The 23506-nt window shown below is 38.9% G+C and overlaps 1 protein-coding gene and 1 long non-coding RNA gene across 3 annotated transcripts in view; both read left to right on the plus strand.

Moving 5' to 3' along the window:
- LOC117223578 (uncharacterized) overlaps positions 1-23506 on the plus strand; it is a 157806-nt gene that overhangs the window by 23548 nt on the left and 110752 nt on the right. Inside the window, exon 2 of one of the 2 annotated variants that reach the window (XM_033475933.2) lies at positions 8173-8263. In XM_033475933.2, coding sequence (XP_033331824.2) covers positions 8187-8263 — 77 coding nt within the window. In that variant the 5' untranslated portion in view covers positions 8173-8186. Of the gene's footprint in view, positions 1-8172; positions 8264-11835; positions 13984-23506 lie in introns of those variants that run through there. The other variant, XM_033475932.2, reaches the window with a different exon arrangement.
- Positions 5909-6938, plus strand: LOC143260669 (uncharacterized). Its single transcript, XR_013034965.1, has 2 exons — positions 5909-6168; positions 6284-6938. It is a non-coding gene; the product is annotated as an uncharacterized LOC143260669 (long non-coding RNA).

Genomic DNA, 23506 nt, shown 5'->3' on the forward strand with positions numbered 1-23506 from the left:
TGTAACTCGAATGAATTTTTATTCGAGTCAAATTATAATTGAAATGAATACTTATTTGAGTAAAATTGTAATTCGAATGAATTCTTATTCGAATAAAATTGTAACTCGAATGGATTGTTATTCGAATAAAATTGTAATTGGAATGAATTCTGATTCGAGTAAAATTGTAATTCGAACAAATTCTTATTCAAATAAAATTGTGATTCGAATAAAATTGTAATTCGAATGTGAATTCTTATTAGAATAAAATTGTAACTCGAATGAATTCTTATTCAAATAAAATTGTGATTCGAATAAAATTGTAATTCGAATGTGAATTCTTATTAGAATAAAATTGTAACTCGAATGAATTTTTATTCGAGTAAAATTGTGATTCGAATGAATTCTCATTCAAATAAAATTGTAATTCGAATGAATTCTTATTCGAATAAAATTGTAATTCGACCGAATTCTCATTCGAATAAAACCATACTCGAACGAATTCTCATTCAGCACAAAATTCTAATTCATCCGCATTTCGATCCGAGCAAATTTCTCTTCGATCAAACATACATATATCCAACCGCGTCGAATGCAATTTAATTCGTTATTCTTTATCTCTCCTCTATCATACCATGAATATCGAGCGAACTCGCGAATCGCGTCGCAGAGGATCAATGTTCAATCAGCCGCAATTAGTTTAAAAGCGCAGCCCGGCCGAATTGGAACGGGCCGAGGAGAGAATCGTAACCGAATTAGTGATATTATTCGACGAACGGGAGAGCTGTCCATTTCCTGCTGCAGCCGAGAGAGAGTGCATTGTACGTAGGCTACCTCTGGCGCGACCTTATCGGCTCTGTCATATAACGCGCACGCAGCAGAACCTAGTGATAGTAGAGCAATGTCATCGACCCTGTGTATCAACACACAGACCTACCTGACGCCAGCTTCTAGATACAGCCGTGTTCACACACATACACACACACACACATACACACACGTGATCGCACACAAGGCTCGGCGGACGTCCGTCGAACGTGTCGGGGGAGCAACGAGAGAACCCTTGCTCTGTTCCATTCAATAGGATCCCCGGCTTTGAATCGATATCTTTATTCAACGGTACCAGCCCCCCCTTCTCCCCACCGTATCGGAATGTTTTATCGGATATCTGCGCGCAGACCGGAGCATTTTCGTCGCTTTCCCTTATTCCCTATCGCGCTTCACTTTATCGTCTCGATGACACGGCGCCCGTTATCCTCGTCGAATGCAAAACCGTTTCCCAGCCGAGTCGCGGCACTTCGGGACACGAAACGTCGCCGAGAGTTCGATAGAGTAGCGGAGCCAATTACTGTGGCCTGTTGGATTTTTAACGCGCGATATTGTTTCAGATACAGATATTATACGTACACATCTGTTATAGCTATTATAATCTGTTATAATCTACAGGGTGTCCCAAAAATGTCTCGCAATCCGAAAGTGGCGGATACCTCGGGTCATTCGAAGCAACTTTTTCCTTTATAAAAATGTTCTCCAAGGCACCGTTAACGAGTTATTAACGAAAAACAGTGACCAATGAGAGGCGAGCTCGGCTGACGCGAGGCGATCGAGCCAATGAGCGGAACCAGGCTTCGCGCGCTGGTTGGCTAGGCCGCCTCGCCGTCGGCCGTACTCGATTCTTATTGGTCACGGTTTTTCGTTGATAACTCGTTGACGGTGCCTCGGAGAACATTTTTGTAAAGGCGAAAGTTGCTTCGAATCACCTCAGGAATCTCTGATTGCCCGGAAGTACCATAATTTTGGGGCACCCTGTATACAGGGTGCGACGAATCTCCGATCGGAGTCATTCAACTCGGCGAGTTGTATCTCGTTGAATTTTGTACACGCGTGACTCAACGGCGTCGTCACCGGGCTCGTGGAACACCGTAGATATCTTATGGAGTTTGTCGAGGGAACTACTGGCTGGGGTGTCCGTCCATAAGCACGTTTGTAAAATCGACGATTCGTTTTCTTTTTTACCGCGTAGATCAGCGCGCGCGCGTTCTTCCTTTTGTATTTTCTTTTGCAGTTTTTCTTTTTTTTTACTAACAGAACTGTGCAGTCTTTTGCATCGAAGCTTCAAACGAATGTTTTTCTTATCATTGCTCGTATTTTCGGAGAAGTTTAATGCGTTAACTTCTTAGGCTGAGACAAGCATGAGAGAAAAATTGTTGCGTGTCTCTTTGTTGTTAATCGATTTGTTGTCAAATGTATCCTCGTCGGATCTGATGTCTTCGCTTTGCTGCTCGACGAACATAAAGAATTGTATGTCTATGTATTCGCATTTCCCTGTTCTTCGTTCAGAGATATTGCAGCTTCTTACCCCGCTTTCCTTTATTAACTTTCAAACTAGACGATTCAAGTTGTTTCAATAGAACGCTCGCATAATTGCTTTTCGTTGTAATCGCGCATCGCTTCGAGTTCTACATCTGCTATTTATTTTTATGACACGTATTAAGTGATATTAACTTTTATGTCGGAGTGTACAAGTACTTTTGAAGCTTGTAATTCTTTAGAACTCTTCGCAAAATCTTGATCTTCGAACTGCGAACCGATGCAATGGCGTACGAAGATGACGTACGATGCATTAGTATGTGCATTTATATGTGTGCACATGTATTTTACGTATACACACACATATTAATATATATTATAATATAACGTATAATATATGCAATATGTATATTTCATATTTCAACTTATTTTAATATTTTTCCTTTTCCTTTCCTCCTTTTTCCTTCTTTCACTTTGTTTGTACTTATACAATTGTTATATAAAATATATGCTAATAATAATAATAATAATAATAATATATAGATAATGATAATAGTATAATAATAATAAAATATACGCTAAATATATATGCTATATAATAATATATAAAATATATGCTAAATATATATGCTATATAATAATATATAAAATATATATATACATTTCAACTTACTTCGATATTTCTTTTCTATCTTCCTTTTTCCTTTTTTCTCTTTGTTTATATTTATGCAATTGCTATATAAAATCTCTCCATTTGTTATTACTTCTTCTGTAAAAAAGGGTTTCTCTACTTACGTGTATACGTGAGTAGTATTGAATAAATTATTATCATTATTATTACTACTACTACTACTATTATTATTATTATTATTATTATTATTATTATTATTATTATTATTATTATTATTATTATTACAAAGAACGAACATTCAAACTGGTCTCATAGCTTGCACAAAACGGCGCGATGATTTTAACTTTCTACTTTCACCTTCCGCCTTGGACAACCATATTTAATTTCCCACGATTTTGCATAAAACCGTGCGCCGCGACTCGATCTGCGAATTCCCAGTTTCACAAGCAATCGAAAGGCGACCGCGATCTTCATTAAGATCGCCGCTGCCGTAATTTCGCGAACGCGCAGCCGCGTTCGGCCGCGATTCGATCCGACAACAAGCAGCAGATATAAATATGATACGAGACTAATATTAAAGTTTCGGCAAGAAATTATTACGCAACTCGCTGGGAAAACCATTCAGCTGGCCGATAACTATCGAGGCAGAAAAGAAAAAAAAAACGATTCTGCAGGCACGCGAGGCTCTCGCCCTAATCGACGCAGCTCGACGGTGTAACATAGTTGCGTGACTCCCGGACAAAAGGCATCCTTGATCCTGTTGGCAAGCATCGACCGATTTTGTTTCGACCCGGTGCTGTTGCTGTTCATCGGAACAAGCGATCGCCGCACGCGGAGCATTGCTATAATCCGGTAGCAATCGTTCCTTGAAATCACGGTTGACCATTATTCCGGTTGTTTCGAATAAATTCAGTGTTGCACATGAATTGTTCTAGCTATTTATTCGTATAATTCTTTATTCGAATGAATTTGTATTCGAATCATTCTTTATTCGAATAATTCGAATAATTATGAATAATTCGAGTAATTCAAATAAAAATGAATATGTAGTTTGAATACTCAAATAATTATGAACAGTTCGAATAATTCGAATGATTATGAATAGTTCGAATAATTCCAATAATTATGAACAGTCCGAATAATTATGAACAGTTCGAATATTTCGAACGATTATGAATAGTTCGAATAATTAGAATAATTACGAATAGTCCGAATAATTATGAACAGTTCGAATAATTAGAATGATTATAAAGAGTTCGAATAATTATGATTAGTTCGAATAATTCAAATAAAAATGAATAGTTCGAATTACTCAAATAATTATGAACAGTTCGAATAACACAAATAATTATGAACAGTTTGAATACTCAAATAATTATGAACAGTTCGAATAATTCGAATGATTATGAATAGTTCGAATAATTCCAATAATTATGAACAGTCCGAATAATTCGAACGATTATGAATAGTTCGAATAATTCGAATAACTACGAATAGTCTGAATAATTATGAACAGTTCGAATATTTCGAACGATTATGAATAGTTCGAATAATTAGAATAATTACGAATAGTCCGAATAATTATGAACAGTTCGAATAATTAGAATGATTATAAAGAGTTCGAATAATTATGATTAGTTCGAATAATTCAAATAAAAATGAATAGTTCGAATTACTCAAATAATTATGAACAGTTCGAATAACACAAATAATTATGAACAGTTCGAATAACTCAAATAATTATGAACAGTTCGAATAATTCGAATGATTACGAATAGTTCGAATAATTACGAATAATCGCGAATAATTCGAAAAAATCTGTATTCACTGAAATATACTCTCATACTCTCTCATTCTTATGGGTTCCCATATGAATGAATTCAGATTCGATTAAATCTAGACAAATTTTTTTTTTAATTATCTAGACAAATATGTATTCGATTCGAATACCAGCTCGACAGCGTCGTATAAAATCATATTCGTAGCACGTTATCTTTCGTCCGTCATCCGAATGAAATATCGCCGAACTCTGGCACGGACGGCTCGGGTCGAGCCGATCGACGTCGTCGTGCACATCTCGTTTGTTCCGGTTTCAACAGCGTTGGCCGCGCGCGCGCGCGCGAACGGAAGGGATTTTCATCGGCACAACAAGAATTACGTCTCCGTTCGCGTATCGAGGCGGGTTCTATTAATAGCGGGCTCCTACGATACGGACATTTATAGCACCGGTGACGCGCGAACTGTTTATTTCGTTTCGAAAAGAATTCTATTCGTAGACTTAATTATGCGCCTCTAATTGCTCTCGCCCGGCGATCGCCGGAACGTCTTCGGCTCGCCGCGATCGAACTTTCTTCGTCGATCCGTCGACAACTTCCGCGAGTCGCTCGTCTTTCTGAATTTCCGTGTGTCACGCTATGCGGCGCGAAAGGTCTGTCTTCTTTTTTACGCGAAAAAATAATTCATCGTTTAACCCTTTGCACTCCGAAGCTCTGTTTTTGGTGTTCCTATGTAATCGTGTAAAATACGTAAATGAAAGCACGAAATCTTCTATTTATTAATTCTTATAAAATTCCATGGCAGTATAATGATTTTTATTTCAATTCAACCTTTGGTATATTATAATAAAATAAATATATATATTTTGTTATAACATGCCAAAGGTTGGATTGAAATGATTATAAAATAATTATACAAAAAATAAATAATTAATATTTTTATATATTATGTATATGAATTATTTAGTTAACTATTAATAATTAAAATAATTATTATAAATAAATAATAAATGATTATATAAAATGATTATAAAATAAATATATATTTTTTATTATAATATACCAAAGGTTGAATTGGAATGATTATAAAATAATTATACAAAAAAATAATTAATATTTATATATATAAATTATTTTGATAACTATTAAGAATTAAATTAATTATTATAAATAAATAATGAATAATTATCTAAAATGATTATAAAATAAATATATGAGCCGTTTATTTTGAAAGTGGCCTAACTCCGTTTTCCAATTTTTTGCCGGTTACCATGGTTAAATGTACAGCTTCATGTTATGTATCAGTGAAGCACTTCAGGTTGCTTATATTCAGAGCAAATACGATAAATTTTTCACACATAAGTTTTCAGAATTAATTAAATAACTGAGCCGTGTAGTTTGAAAGTGGCCCAACTCCATTTATACTTACATCAAGATATTTACTATTGATAATGTCGAAAAGCAGTGATGAAGGTAATTTCAACTAATTAGTATTTACAAGTTAACCTAATTTTTGGGACAATTGCGTTAGTTGAATAACCTGTACGTTTAATTAATATAAAACTTAAAATTTAATATTAAATTTTAGAAATTATTTCACCCATGAGGAAAAACAGAAGAAGACCATTAATTAGTTCAGATAGTGAAGAAGAAATAGTAACTAATAATTTAAAAAAAAATCGAAAAAGAAACAGAATTATAGAACAATATTCGTCTTCAGAGGATGAAGATCCGTTCCCCAGGATTATTACAAGATTATTAAAAAGTGTCGGAAGGATAATAATTTCATTGTAAATGAAATGAGACAGGAAGATTTTGTATCAACAAAATTATTAGAAGACGCAATTTTTAAAAGGGCAAAGAATTCTGATGGAGAATCAGTAAACTGGTTAAGAATATGTTGGATGCGTTTTGTCAGAAATGAACCATATAAAATTTTATATAAGACATCAATGAATGAGGATGAAAATTTTAAAGTCCTGAATTTATTACCACGTCGGGGCAGACCAAGAAAGTTTGAAAATATTGTATTGACACCATTGTATAAAACTATTAGACAAATTACAACAGCAAAATTTAAGGACATAATTGACCTATTACGATACATACCACCAGAACATCATGATTTCTTCAAATCACTTTCACACGCACAAAATGTAGACGAATAGTAAATTGTTTTGTAATAAATTTATGTTTGTAATTTTCTATGTTCTGTAATTAAAAAATGTTTTAAATCGCATAAATTATGTTTCCGAAGTGTTTTCAAGATATGTAAAACAAATTCAGTATTGTTTTTTTCAATTTGAAACATCTTAAATTATGTTGAATGGACTTGGGCACCTTCAAATTTTATAATGAATCTGGCTGTTAATTTTGAAAGTGGCCCAACTCCATTCTTGATAAGAAAACGCACGTTATTTACTTAATAATTGCCACTATTTTAACAGGAACTTTAAATTTAACATCCTTAGATACGCTTAAGCAGTATGACTCATTAGTATCCTATACGTATATTTTTAAATTCATTGAAACGCAAAACTTTAAATATCTCGATTTGAAGATAAATGGAGTTAGGCCACTTTCAAAATAAGCGGCTCATATATATTTTATTACAATATACCAAAGGTTGGATTGAAATAAAAATCATTGTACTGCTATGAAATTTTATAAGAATTAATAAATGGAAGATTTTGCGCTTTTATATGTATTTTTCGCGACTACTATTAATTTAGTATCGCCGTATTGGCGTCATCGGACCACAATATATTAAAATACCAAATAAATCGTCGATCGAAAATACATTAATCCAATTTCCCTATGAAATGCTTCTTAAAATAATTCCCGTTATTTTGCAATAAATTATTTATCAGATAACTCCGAAAATTTTATTAAAACAATGTATTTTGCCCAGATTTAATACTTAGCCTCTCTGAAACGAACATAAAATAGCAAATAAATGTCCCAGCGACTCGAACGAAACATAAACAAATAAACAAATAATTCGCATGACACACACACACCGATCATCTCGCGAGCATAAGCGTGGTCGCTATCGCCGCGCACGGTGTTGTTTCTCTCGATTAGGACGTCGAACGTACGATGGATAACGGTTGCACCGTGACACGTGTTGTTTTCATGTGTTGCATTATCGATGCGTATGCGCATCATTTATTTACATTATCAATCAATCGACTGTCATCGCGGTCTCCTGCGACGCTCGCCCGCCCCGCCCCGCTTCGTCCCGTCCCGCCCCGTCCCGTACCCGTTTCGTTCCGTTCTTCGCGAGCTTCGCTATTGCATTATCGTCATCTCGCCTAACGCGAACTCGTGGAAAATATTTACGTGTAAGAGGAATTTACGTGGAACGATGCGACAGCGCTTCGAGAAAACCCGTCCGCCCGTCTGATAACGCGCGGCGGCGCAGACTCGTCGTCCGAGGTGGTAACGTTGGTTCATGCATTCTGTATTGCGTTTCAGGAACAATCTGAAAAATGAAGGATGACGTGGACGAGGATGACGCCAGCGCGTCCTCTTCGACTTCGGTGCCGGAAACGGCGGTCACCTGCGGGTAAGTGTCTCCAGCCGTTTCGTTCCATTCATATTTTACCGCGATTATTATTATTATAATCTTCATTGTTATTAGTATCATTATTATTATTGTTATTAGTTCAGGATTATTCTTGTTGAAGATTTTCTCCTACTAAACATCCCTCCCCCTAAACATTATTATTATTATTATTATTATTATTATTTTATTCTTATTCTCCTTCTTCTTCTTCTTCTTCTTATTATTATTATTGTTATTTCAGAGTTATTCTTGTTGAAGATTTCCCCCTGCTATAAAAACCTCCCCCAAAACGTTATTACCATTATTATTACTATTATTTTATTATTGGTGTAATTACTTCGGAGTTATTCTTGTTGAAGATTTCCCCCTGCTATATAAAAACCTCCCCCAAAACATTATTACCATTATTATTACTATTATTTTATTATTAGTGTAATTACTTCAGAATTATTCTTGTTGAAGATTTCCTCCTGCTGTAACCCCTCAAAACATTATTATTATTATTATTATTACAGAATTATTCTTCTGCACACAGTATTATTATTAATTATTATTCTTATTACTACAGAATTATTCTTCTGTCTACAGTATTATTCTGCTGTAACCTCCATCCCAAAACATTATTATCATTATCATTATTATTATTATTATTATTATTATTACTATTATTATTACTTTATTATTATTATTATTATTATTATTATTATTATTACTGCAAGGTTATTCTTGTTGAAGATTTCGCCTCGCTATAAAAGCCAGAAAAATCATTATTTTTATTATCATTATTATTATTGAAGGTTTTCCCCCCGCTATAAAAACCAAGACAAAAATTATTATTATTATTATTATTAGTGGGAAAGATTATTATTTTAGTGTGATATTTTAGTAAGGTCTCCACACACATACCGCAAGAGTCTGACCGCTTTCGGGGATGTTTTTCAATATTTTCCCCCGCTATAAAAATAAAAAGATATTATTATTATTATTATTATTATTATTATTATTATTATTATGATAATACCACGAGTACCATAATACCATCCTTCCATAAAACGCAAATGTACTCGCCGGTATAACGGCAGCCATTAATCCGATAATTCTCGATTCGATTTGCACGAACCAATTGCACTTTAGCGGCGGCGAGTAGGTGGACGGAGCGCGAACACGAAACTTTCGCGTATTAAAATTGAATAACGCTCGGATACCGCCGTCACGTATCCGCGGACCTGTTTAAACATATCGCAACTAAGAAACACAAATATTTGCGGAATACTATTTCCCTGGCGACTCGCGTCGGCGCAATTGCGTTGTTCGAAATAACAATTTATTTCTGCATTAAAACGAAACAACGCGCGGCTCGCGACCCGCTCGATGTTATCTCATAGAAACGATCGCGTATTTCGCTAACGAATATATTGTTGTTATAATATATATTGTGTATAATATATACAGGGTGTCCCAAAAATGTCTCGCAATCCGAAAGTGGCGGGTTCCTCGGGTCATTCGAAGCAACTTTTTCCTTTACAAAAATTTTCTTCGAGGCACCGTTAACGAGTTATTAACGGAAAACAGTGACCAACGAGAGGCGAGCTCTGCTGGCGCGAGGCGACCGAGCCAATGAGCGGAACCGGGCTTCGTGCGCTGGTTGGCTGGGCCGCCTCGTGTCGGCCGTACTCGATTCTTATTGGTCACTGTTTTTCGTTAATAACTCGTTAACGGTGCCTCGGAGAACATTTTTGTAAAGGAAGATGTTGTTTCAAATGAACCGAGGAATCCGCCATTTCCGGATTGCGAGACATTTTTGGGACACCCTGTATATATTGTTCGACAATAGTTGTCACAAAACATATTTTCGTGTTTCGATTGTACGAGTTCTTTTCACGTTCGCGCCCCTTGGAAAACGCGTCCGTCTCTGAAAAGAGCAGCAGCGGCAGAGATTACGAGGTGTTAATAAACGGAAAATAAAGTGCGCGAGAGAAAAGCGAGCAAACGTTTACAATGATCGCGCCGCGGTTTATTGTCTGGCGAGTGGTGTTCGCGGAATAAAAGGAAAGAGCTCTGTGCCTGGGGAACGTGTGCGACGGCGTTGGTTTTTGAACAGAGACGCGAGCTCGTTTTTTTTTCTTCTTCCGACGGCATCGCTTGTCCCGTGCGGAAAGGCATGCGATGGTAAACGCAGTCAAATATCATTTGCAAAACATATTACGTTCGCATTAAAATGAAGCCGCGGCAGCGCTAAGGTAACCGATGCATTTTTGTAATTCAAATAGCGCTGCGCGAATGCAGCTACTATACAGTGGGTCCCCTATATGTATACATATGTATGTATATATGTATGTATGTGTGTCTCGATTCTCTAGATGCAGCACGGTCCATTCAGAACACGCGATTCGTAAGGAAAAAGAAAAACGCGCGCTCGTATTTTCGCAGCTGTCGATAAATTAAGTATTATTATTATTAATTATATTATTATATTATTATTATTATTAAATTAAGTAGTCAATATTACGCTTTTAGCGTAGAAGTTACGAAACTGGGAAACGTTTGACGAGGGTGGAATGATTAGACGAAATAGAATGGAATAAAATGCAATTAATTAGACTCAAACAAGATACAATAAAATAGAATAGAATGGAATGAAATACAATGAATTAGACTCAAGCAAAATACAGTAAATTAGACTTAACCAAAATACAATAAAATAGAATAGAATGGCATAAGATACAATAAATTAGACTCAAGCAAAATACAGTAAATTAGACTTAAACAAAATACAATAAAATAGAATAGACTACAAAAAAATACAATAAATTAAACTGAAACAAGATACCATAAAATAGAATAGAATGGAATAAGATACGATAAATTAGACTCAAGCAAAATATAGTAAATTAGACTCAAACGAAATGCAATAAAATAGAATAGACAAGAATAAAATACAACAAATTAAACTGAAACAAAGTACAATAAAATAGAATAGACTAGAGTAAAATACAATAAATTGCACTCAAACAAGATACAATAAAATAAAATAGAATAGACTGCAATAAAGTACAACAAATTAAACTCAAACAAAATATAACAAAAATAAGCTAGAATGGAATAAAATACAATAAATTAAACTCAAGCAATACACAATAAAATAAAATAGACTAGAATAAAATACAATAAACTAAACTCGAACAAAATGCAATCGAATCGAAAACAAGAAAAATAAAACGACCCTTAAAAAAAGAAGAAGATCCTAGTAAACAATAAGCCAAACGTCCAACCGACCACCAGCCAATAAATCATACACCTTACACATTTCCTAAAAAGAAACAGTCTTTCCCCCGTTTCTCCAATGAAAACCACGACAACGCGTCGACGACCATCAGCGTCGAACGACCCGATTCCCGGCGCGCTCCGTGAGCGTCGCGCGAGGCGCGTGCACGAAAATTCATGTCCTTATCGCGCGGGCTTCCTCGTCCACCTTACACGAGGGAACCGCCTAAAACTGTGTGTTGTTATCATGTTGCGCGGTCCGCGCTCGGATAGCATTGGCGGCCGAGGGGAGCGGCGATTGGTCGGCCCGGCGGGAGGGGAAGCGGTGATTGTGGCCGGTAGTGGGGCGGAGCACCGCCGGCAGTTCGTATTCGGCTGTCGTGCGTGCCGCGTCTTGCCGGCCTCCGAGCTGAAGCCCTCGGCTCTCTTACACCTCCCGTCGATCCCCGCGATCCACGAGCGTTCCACACACACACACGAAAGTATCTTACTCGGGATCGCTTTAGCCGCGCACTACTGCACCGTCATCGATCGCGCCGCCGGGCGAAACGGAGTTCGCGCCGTTCGCGAGTGATTGCGCGGGATGTTCGCGAAGAAATACGCGGCGCTCGGTGCGAGGCCCGCGCGGCGGCAGTGCGTCTTCCAGTGTCTTACGCGGCGCTTCGTGTCGCTCGAATAGAGAACGCGTTCGGACACCGCGCGTCGGCGGCGGCCCAGGAGAGTTTTTGAAGACGGCGAAGAAGGTGGCACGGTTCCAGCCGGAACGCGTCGGCCACGGAATGCATAGCCGCCTCTTCTGCGCTGTAAGAGGCATTCGGGACAGTGTGTCAAGGCCGAGGATCCCTCGCCGCGGCGTTGCGATTCGGCCCGGACTTGCTTCTCCCGCGATCTAACGGAACGGCGGCCTTGGGGAGGGTCCGCCGCCCCTGGATTTAACCCCTCGCGAACCCCGAGAGCGCTCGCTTTGATCCGCGACGCCCCGGATCGATACCGGCGCGTCGGCGGCGTGCGTCGTCCTGTGCGTTGTTGTCCCTTTCATGTGTTTCCGGCTGCGGCGGCACCGAGCGGCGATCTAGAGCACGGTGTCAAGGTCGGGATTCCGGCGAGCGTGCACAAGCGAGCAAGCAGTCCGTTGCGGCGGAGGACGCCGGCTGGAAGGGAGAAGAAGACGATCGTCGGCCGCGCGCGCCAGGAAACGGGAGGATCCGTTGCCGCGCGGCGATCGAGCTGCACCCTCGATCGGACCTGATTTCCGAGGGAGGAGAAAGGGTGGTAGTCTCGAGTGTTCCCCGCCGCGGCGGGAGAGCGCGGGGTGGCTCGTTTAATCCGGCATCGGACGGAGGATATCTGACGGGACAATAATCGGCAGACCGCGGCGTCATCGTCGAGAAACCGAGCCGCCGTTTTATTCGTCTTACTTTGCGCTTCGCCTCTTCCCCCCTCCTCCACCGCCTCCTCCTCCTCTACCGCCGCCGCCGCCTCCCTCGCGCCCCTCTCCGCCATCCGCCGCGCCGCTCCGCGCCGTGCCCCCTCTCCCTCCTGCTCCGCCGCGGAGCCGCCGCGGTCCCGGTTTTTGCCGAATGTTTGCTCGCGTCGCTCGCCGGCGCGGAGATAGAGAGAGCTTTTTATCATCTGTGCCGCGGAGAAACGGAGCAGCGATCGAACGAGCGAGATTAACCGGGCGACCTGGCTAATTTTAATTCGCGCAACAAACAAGCAGCGGCGAGAGGCTGTCGCGCGATAACGGGGAGAGAGCCGGCGGACAACACCGCGCCGCTCGCCGAGCGTCGCCCGTTCTCCAATATGGCGAACGACGCCGAGGAGGAGCCTCGTTCCTCGAGCGTTTCCGCGACGATTTGAACGACGCCGCGAAACAGTGAAATCATCGTCGGCGCCGCGGGTTCCCGCGCCGCGCTTCTTCTTCTTCTTCTTCTTCCGATCGTCGCCGCGGACTGAGAGGAGATCGCGCGTTCGGCCCGCGTTACGGACCACGTGTGTTGTTGGTGAGTTCGGTGCGACGGAATTCACGGATCCACGGCGTAATGAGCGGCGACCATGCTCGTCCGTCGTTCACCCGGCTGCTTTTCGAACATCCGGAACTGAAGGTTCGGCGCCGGTTCGCGGACCATTGACACGGATTTTGTGGTGACACGGTGTGATCATCGAGTTGTTTTTCTTGTTATCGTCGTCGTCGTCGTCGTTATTATTATTGTTGTTGTTGTTGCTGTTCTTGTTGTTCTTGTTGTTGTTCGTGTTGACCGTGTTGATGTTGTCGGCGGAAACGACTGGAAAATGTGGATGAAACAGCCGGAACAAGTGTACCTGCCGCCCCAGCATCCGCAACAGCAGACGATGCACCCGGGGATGGCCGGAGCGGACGAAAGGTCGCATCAGCATCATCATCATCATCATACGCATCATCATCGAACCGCCGCCATGGATCTGCCGGTTCCAAGGTCAGAGTCGTTGCTCTATTAACGGGAGACGTAGGGCCCTGCTGGCCGATCAGGCGACCGACGAGCGCGCGCGCGCGCGCGTCCTTCGCGATGCTCGAGGGAATCGGTAACCTCTTCGAGCCGCGAGGTTATGATTGTTTGACACTGGATTTACGGGACTCGTCAAAATGACGGTTTTTTTTATTTACGATTATTCGTATCGTGGAGATATATTTATATGTTGTTTATTCGATTTGTATGTCTGCTGCGGCATATGTTACTGTGATACTTGTTAAAAATCATGATAAATTTCTTATTGTATATATAATATAATATGTATGTTGTATATATAATATATATATATTGTAGTGTAATTATGTAATTATTATAATATACATACATATATTGTAATGCAATTATGTAATTATTATAATATACACACATATATTATATATAATATAAATAACGTAATTATTATATATAAAATATACATATTGTATATATAATATAATATCAAGCAGCTGTTTTTTATGCTCCGTAAATCCAGTGTTAAAAGAGTAGGCGCAAGGGTCGAGACGTGTTTTCGTTGATTTTCTTGCGGTGTTCGATATCGCCGCGGTTTAATTTTTACGTCGCGTCTTCGATCGATGCGATTCTTGGCGCAATTCCCCGGTTGCAAGGAAGAACGTCGCCGTTTGTCACGTGTCACGTGTTTTCATCTTCGAGATATCGTCGCTCGAAGTTCCAAGGGAAGTCCAAAAAATTTGTTCTCGCGACTGTGTTGCCTAGTAATATAATTTGTCCCTAATTCGCGCTCAGATTGCGCACAAAAATTAGAAACGATAAGAAATGTCAAGAATATTTCAATTTGGAGAGGATTTTCAAGAATATCTCAATTCAATAAGAATTTTCACACAAGAATACATTTCAATTCAATAAGAATTGTCAAGAATATTTCAATTCGAGAAGAATTTCCAAGAATATTTCAATTCAAGAAGAATTGTTAAGAATATATGTCAATTCAATAAGAATTGTCAAGAATATTTCAATTCGGTAACAATTTTCAAGAATATTTCAATTCCAGAAGAATTTCCAAGAATATTTCAATTCAGTAAAAATATTTCATGTAATGAATATTTCAATTCAATAAGAATTTCCAAGAATATATTTCAATTCAATGAGAATTGTCAAGAATATTTCAATTCGGTAACAATTTTCAAGAATATTTCAATTCGAGAAGAATTTCCAAGAATATTTCAATTCAGTAAGAATATTTCATGTCATGAATATTTCAATTCAATAAGAATTTTCAAGAATATTTCAATTCAATAAGAATTTCCAAGAATATATCTCAATTCAATAAGAATTGTCAAGAATATTTCAATTTAATAAGAATCTTCAAGAATGTTTCAATTCACACAATAAGAATTTTCAAGAATATTTCAATTCAATATGTATTTCCAAGAATATTTCAATTCAATAAGAATTTCCAAGAATATTTCAATTCAATAAGAATTTCCAAGAATATTTCAATTCAGTAAGAGTTTTCAACGGTGAGAACACATTTGGGCTTGGTGGTCGATATGCGCACTAAAAGTGGATGGGAAGCATAGTTCCCAGTACATACCTATAAAAGGGTTAAAGATCAAGGAAAATCCAATACCGTTAATCAAGATTATTTCACATATTTCATATATGTATATAATTACATATATTAAATATAATATATATTTTATATATAATTATACATATATATAAAAATCATTTTTTTTTCAAATATCACAGCACCGAATTAGAACACCGAAATCTCTCTATCGCTCCTCTCAATTTTCTCCGTCAGAAAATTCCTGGGAATAGAGCGATTCGTCGATTGCATCGAGAATCTCGCGAGAATCTGCAACGCGCGCGCGGTCCGCGACGAACGGTTTCGCTCGCGGCGGCGGCAACGGCGGCGGCGGAGTTCCCGGGTGCAGTTAACGCAAGTAGACAATAAGCATTACCGTCGACCGTTATCTGTATCCGAGTAGTCCGCGAAATATATCCGCGGCAAGGTCGAAGCAATATCACGACCTTTTGCAGTCGCCGCGAGCTCCGGGCGGCACGCTATAACTTGTGTGCACCGTTCTCTCTCTCTTGCATTAATTTTGAGAACCGGTCGCGGGTTGACCGTAATACGATTAAAGGAGAGGAGAAATAAAACGAGTCGCTGGAGAGAGAGAGAGACCACGAGCGAGACGATCGCTTCACGATGGCGGAAAGAAACGAGAGAGACGAAAAAAAAGCGTCGAACCAAACACGACGTCGCAGGAGAATTGCCGGCGAACTGCTAACCCAGTTACACCGTGCACGGTGCTCCGTGATATAATCAACGTTAATGTCGCTCGAACGTTTATTCCCGCCAAGCATTAAGCATCGTTTCTTCATTGATCCCGGCGACCATCTCGCGAAATCGATTCGCGTTCTTTTCGAAAGATTCACCGAAATAGATTAAAACGAACCCGTTAAGAGAGCTCGCGTTCGTTTGCGAATCGTGTTTCAATCGGCAGCGCGATTCTCGCAAATACTTTTACACTGATCTTTACGAAAACATTCTTGCTATAATTTTTATTTATTATTATTTATTATTTAGTATTATTTATTCTTATTATTTATAGTATTTATTATTTATATCGTTTATTATTTATACTATTTATTGTTTGTATTATTTATTATTTATAGTATTTATTATTTATATGATTTATTATTTATACTATTATTTATATATTGTCGGGCAAACTAGTTCTTCTAATATCTACAAAAAAATTCAAATCGTTTGTCTAATTTAAAAATCTATCGACGCGTACAATGTTTGCACCGTTGATAACATTTTTTTAAAAATACAAACAAATTCAATTACTGTCAAAATGATTTCGAAACGTGGCACGGCAATTTTTAGTGGCGCCTCGGAGACTCCGTTCTAGTGCGAAGGTTTAAAAATATTCGCACATCATTTCTAACTCACTAAAAATCATTGAAGAAAGAAAGGTATTTCTGCTTTGCTCGTGTATGCTGCAATTTCACGCAGAACGTTTCATTCTGCATCGGAACTCGTTAAGAAATTGCATGTCGAATTGCATCGTATAATTGTACAATAGTGAATTGTTATTGTTAATAATAATAATTAATATTGTTAAAAAATCATATATCGTTAAAGTAACGTAAAATACACTAGGCAGCTTATATACGGTGCAATCGAAAAAAGTGGATAAAAACTCGAGAACGCGGTGCGGTAGCTTTTGAGAAGACGCCTTTTCTACTGCAAGTAGAAACGGCCGGCACTGAACAGACACGCGAGTAGAATTGTGCTCGCACGATATCCGAAGCTTGAACGCCAAAACTTGAGCTTCATTTCAATCGTTTCCAATATTAACGATTCGATTTCGTTCGATGCTCGCCGCACGATTCGCATTATCGGCACCCTACAAGAACGATTTACAGTAATGTCTCCTTAACTGACGCTCGGATTGTCCACAAAAATGAACGGTTTTGGAAAAGGAGATACGATTGTTCGAGCCTCGCGGCTCGTTTTTATAATTGTCGACAATCGGTAACTATAAAAACGAGCCGTCCACTACTTTCGTCGATGTTTCAAATTTTCGAAAAATTTGTCGATACTAAAAACAGCTATAACTTCGTGCAAAAATATCGTACAACAATGGAACTCGGCTCATTTTAAAGCCCGAAGTGTCTACTTTCGGGGACCGTCCGTCGATTTCTTCGACAATTTGCGACACATGGATGGGAAACCTCGTTCCAGACTTTGCGCAAAATTTCTAACCTCCGAAACATCGACGATATTCAAAATACTGTAACTTCGAGAACAAAAATCGTGGAACAACGAAACTAAACTCATTTTAAAGCCTGAAATCTCTACTTTTTTACTCTGTAATTCATTTTCGTCGGAAAAATTGTTCGGAGACACGGCACGCAGGAAGCTGTAACAATTTATATCGGACGAAGTAGAAACGAGTCATTTAGGGAATCTTGGAATTAGAAACGGCGTACAGTAAATTCTCAGTAAATTCAGAATAATCGCATCTCCTCTTCCCAAATTGTCCATCTTTGTGCGCAATCTGAGCGTCAGTAAGGGAGACACTACTGTAATACGTTCCAATGCCGCGGGAGTCTGCTATGGGGACACTAATTTTTAATTAGGTCTTCGAAATTTATTTTTATCCTAATATATACATACATTGAACAAATTGAATGTTATCAGGATTTGTAGAATGCAAAATAACTGAACGAATATTTTCCTATGGCAAATTTTCAATTTCTAGTGAAACCGAAGTTAATTCATTAATTAAATGACTTCGATATTGTGCGAATTTCTCGAGCTGAAGTTCGGCACTTAACGCGGTTGAATAGCACGAATATATCGGAACCGACGTGATTTTCAGCAACCGACCCCGGCGGACACTAATTTATGGTACAATTTGCAACCACTAATTGTACCGACTCGCGCAGCGCGCGATAACAGCCAGGTTATGCTACTATCGAATTAATGTGAATTTATTACTAATAACATGCTTCGATTCCTTTGTTTTGACCGCGCAATCTTCTACTTTATCGAGTACAATTACATGCTGTTGTACAAGGTGCTGTGAGATAAACGCGGCTAAAAACAGTGCGCCGAGAACTTGTTGCTTCGGAAGAGTAGAAATTCACTCCTACTTCAATTCTGTATTCGAATTATAATTCGAGAAATTATAATTCGTCGTGGAATTCTTCATGGAGTTCTTCGTGTACAGTAAATTCTCTTTAATCAACGATCAGCTTGACATAACTTTAATATAAACCTTAACATAACTTTGGCTCGTTTTTATAGCTGTTTACAATCGGTGACAAGGTGTCCCAAAATTATGGTACTTCCGGGAAATAATCCTGAGGTGATTTGAGAAGAAACTTTTTCCTCTGCGAAAATGTTCTACGAGGCTTCGTTTACGAGTTATTAACGAAAAACACTGACCAATGAGAGGTCGCGTGCGGCCGACACCCCGCCCTCGCGATCACCCTCGCAGCGCCAGACGACCAACGCGACTCGGCCTCGGCCACGAGGGCGGAGCGCCGGCCGCGCTCGCTCTCCGATAGGTCCACGTTTTTCGTTAATAACTCGTAAACGAAGCCTCGTAGAACATTTTCGCTGAGGAAAATGTTTCTTCAAATCGCCTCAGGAATCATTTCCCGGAAGTACCATAATTTCGGGACACCCTGTAAAAACGAGCCGCGAGGCTCGAATAATCGTTTCCTCTTCCAAAATTGTCCATTTTTGTGTACAATCTGTGCGTCAATTAGGGAGAGTTTACTGTAATTCTTCTTTTCTCGTCTTCTAATCGAATTTTCACATAACCTTTATCTGTCATTTGCGTCGCTAAGTTACGATCACCTATTCGATGGAACCGAATATGAAATCGAAGCAGAAATCAATTGTTTAAAAAATTTTAACGCCAATCGTCGCACCGTGCGCATCGACGAGGAATCGTCGACCAGCGAGACATCATCGTTAAAATTCATAGTTGCAGCCGTAAATAAAGCAACGGACTTCTTCGGCCGTCTATCTTTAGATCATCGTTTATAGAAAAGGACCTCGATTAGAATTTATTATGTTCCCGTGATCTATAAATAGCCGAAGCCGCCGTGACCCTCGGTTTTCCGTCTTCGCTTCCGATCGGAAGCCTGCGAATGTTATTACCGGACCGCGGAATTTATGCATTTCATGCGGGAAAAATGAGCAGGTGTGATTTAATCCTTAGCTAAGCTCCGTAATAACTGTAACTGCGGATTCATTATGGCAAAAATCGAAAGAATTGAAAATGGTTTGAATTTTCAACGAAGCTAAGAGTCAACATTGTTGCATTAATTTCAATGTATTGAAATTGTTGAGAAGGAAACTGTGAAATTGACTGGGCGTAAAACTATAAAATATAAATATTTTTAATAACTGTAACTGCGGCTTTATTATGGCAAAAATCGGGAGAATTGAAAACGGTTACAATTTTCAACGAAGCTAAGAGTCAACATTGTTGCATTAATTTCAATCTATTGAAATTGTTAAGAAGGAAACTGTGAAATTGACTGAGAGTAAAACTGTAAAATATAAATATTTTTAATAACTGTAACTGCGGATTTATTATGGCAAAAATCGGAAGAATTGAAAACGGTTTAAATTTTCAGCGAAGCTAAGAGTCAACATTGTTGCACTAATTTCAATGTATCGAAATTGTTAGAAACGAAACTGTAAAATTGACTACTAAATCTTGCGATTTAGCAAGATCGATGTAAAGTGATTTTTATTTTTAATTTTTTATCAAAAACCGCCGCCTAGCAACGACGTCCGCGCGCGAACGGAAAGCCTGTCTCCGCGCGTTACGCGCCAAACTTTTTGTTTTCTCGGACGCGATTGACGCAAAAGATCGTAAAACGCCGTAGAAACGCTTCTCGGAACGGGCTTGTCGCCGTTGGAGCACAGCAGAACGATCGATTCTACGCGCGGAAAACTCTGTCGGAGGATGATTGATCTCTCTTAACCGTGTCCTTGACTGAATTAATCATTACGGAGAAGCTATTCAAACATTTCTTTACGCCGGCTAATGTGCCTCGAATGCAGTTAATGCTTTCGGCGACTCGGCGACAGAGCGAGTACGGTGCGCGAACTTTCGGAGAAGCAAATTCTCCGTAATCGACGCTCAAATTGTGCAGAAAAATTGACAATTTGAGAAGAGCAGACACGATTATTATTGGAGCCTCGCAGCTCGTTTTTATAGTCATCGACGATCGGTTGCTATAAAAATTCGTTTATGGAAAATCCAATTATGAATTAATTCGGTAGTTAAAAATCCTTTCACCGTCAACATTAACGCGTCATTAATTATCCGAAGACGGCTATTATCGCGATTATTATCGTGACATTGATTGTTCGACCAAATTGTTCGAATAAAAGTTATTGGACTGAAGAATTTTAAGGATATCGTTGTATTCGGACTGCAAATTTTGATGCATTTATCAGGAAAATTAATGCAAAATTGTGACGATGTTCGAAGAATTTAAGGATACCGTATTCCTGAGATCATTTGAAGAAACTTTTTCCTTAGCAAAAATGAAATCCGCGGCTTCGTTTACGAGTTATTAGTGAAAAACGGTGACCAATGAGAGATAGCGTGCGGCTGACGCCCCGCCAACGCGACGCGGCGTTGGCCGCAAGGGCGGAGCGCTGGCCGCGCTCGCTCTCCGATTGGTCACCGTTTTTCGCTAATAACTCGTAAACGAAGCCGCGGATTGCATTTTTGCAAAGGAAACAGTTACTTCAAATGACCTGAGGAATCACACCTTTCCAACTGTTAGCATAATTACGGAATAACTTAATAATATGATTATGGCCCTGTATTTTAAAATAAGCAAAATAGAAATAGAAATAAAAATTATTTACAATTTATTATGATCGTTGTTGAAAGAGAAAAAACATTTTCGTCTAAAATACGTAGACACTAATTAACGTCGATTAGGCCACCGTAGATAACAAAATGTTGAGGAATCGGCAATAAATAATATAGAGTGATTCGTGGTCGAATCGACAGTTTAACTTTTGTTCGTCATTAATGTTTCATTGAATTACAGTTAACCGAACTATAAAGTTCGATCTTTTACACGAGCCCGTCGTTGTGTTCTGATTAAAGTACTCGTAAAAGGGTCGTGTCTGTTTGAACAAGATTTGATTGTGCCTGGAAGTACTGCTTGCATTTCTCATGATATTTGCAAAGGGTTTCAACCTATCTCGGACCAACACAAGTGGTCTCGACTAACATAACCTAATAATTCCTCTTGAGATTATTATTATTATTATTATTATTATTATTATTATTATTATTATTATTATTATTATTATTATGTGCGAGAGAGAAGAAATACCGAGCTTCTACAAAACGTGGTGGAACCGTTTCGAAACTATTATTAGTTTCGATTAATTTTGTATTCATTAATATTAGTTGTTCTATTTTCTGTTTGATGATAAATAATTATTGCAATTAATTGTTGTAATTTCTTCTATAATGACAGTTAATTATTGTATCAGTTTAATAATGACAACTAATCGTCATATTTTTTTCTAATTATAAATAATTAATACAATTTCTTTTATAATGACAACTAATTATTATGACTTATTCACAATAACAAAATAATTATTACAATTTCTTTTATAATGACAAAATAATTATTACAAAATTTCTTTTATAATGACAATTAATTGTTATAATTTCCTTTATAATGACAACTGATTGCTATATTGTTTTTTTATAACAACAAATAATTATTAAAATTTCTTTTATAATGACAATTAATTGTCACAATTTCTTCTATGATGACAACCAATTATTATATCGTTTTCATAATTACAAACAGTTATTACAAATTCTTTTATAACGACAACTAGTTGTTACGATTTCTTCTATAACGACAACCAATTATTATATCTTTTATATAATTGCGAATTGTTATTACAATTTCTTTTCTTTAATCTGTCATATATTTTTACGACGACAACTAATTATTGTATCACTTTTATAACAACAATTCGTTATTTCTATCCTCGTGTTTCAATCAAAAGTGAAGAACGAAATACTTCATTACGCGAAATCGCATAAATGTCGAATAACAGCATTGAAACGGCTCGAATAACGGTTTGCGAAATGCATCATTCGAGATCGTTACTTCTCATTTTCTATTTCATTACGAATAAAACGTGCCATGAGTGCATCGTCTCTCTATTACAACATTAAACGATCTCTCTCTCTCTCTCGCGCTCTCTTTATCGCGCTCTCTCTCTCTCTCGCTCTCTCTCTCGCGCTCTCTTTCTCGCGCGCTCTCTCTCTCTCGCTCTCTCTCTCGCGCTCTCTTTCTCGCGCGCTCTCTCTCTCTCTCTCGCTCTCTCTCTCGCGCTCTCTTTCTCGCGCGCTCTCTCTCTCTCGCGCTCTGTCTCTCGCTCTCTCTCTCTCGCGCTCTGTCTCTCGCTCTCTCTCTCTCTCTCTCCCTCTCTCTCTCTCTCTCTCTCTAGAGAGAGAGAGAGGGAGAGAGAGCACTGCTGAACGAGCAGTGCACTAGAAATCTCGAAACGTTCCAATGCAACGAGAGTTCCGCGAGCGGGTTATGTTCCTCTCGTTGGACGAAACACGCGAAGCGCGATAAAACGGTCGTTCAGACGAAATTAATATCGAGTGCGTATTTCGAGTGGCGAGATTTTTCAGCGCTGCTGCTACCTGTTCCGCCGGTGTCCCGGTGCACTCTCATTTCGGTATTTTCCGTTACACGTGCAGCCGCTCGGATTCTTCTGGCCCGTGTAGTAAATCCGGCCGGTCCGCGGGAACGTTTCCGACGCAGTTTGCATGACAAATTAATTTAACCGCGGCGACGACGACATTTCTACCGGGACGGGTGTCTGGGCAACGTGCGGTCGGCCGACCACGATGATTTCGTTTACATATTCCTGGGAGGCCTCCACCGGCCAATTGAATGG

The sequence above is a fragment of the Megalopta genalis genome, chromosome 1, assembly GCF_051020955.1.
Source record: "Megalopta genalis isolate 19385.01 chromosome 1, iyMegGena1_principal, whole genome shotgun sequence".
Classification (NCBI taxonomy): domain Eukaryota; kingdom Metazoa; phylum Arthropoda; class Insecta; order Hymenoptera; family Halictidae; genus Megalopta; species Megalopta genalis.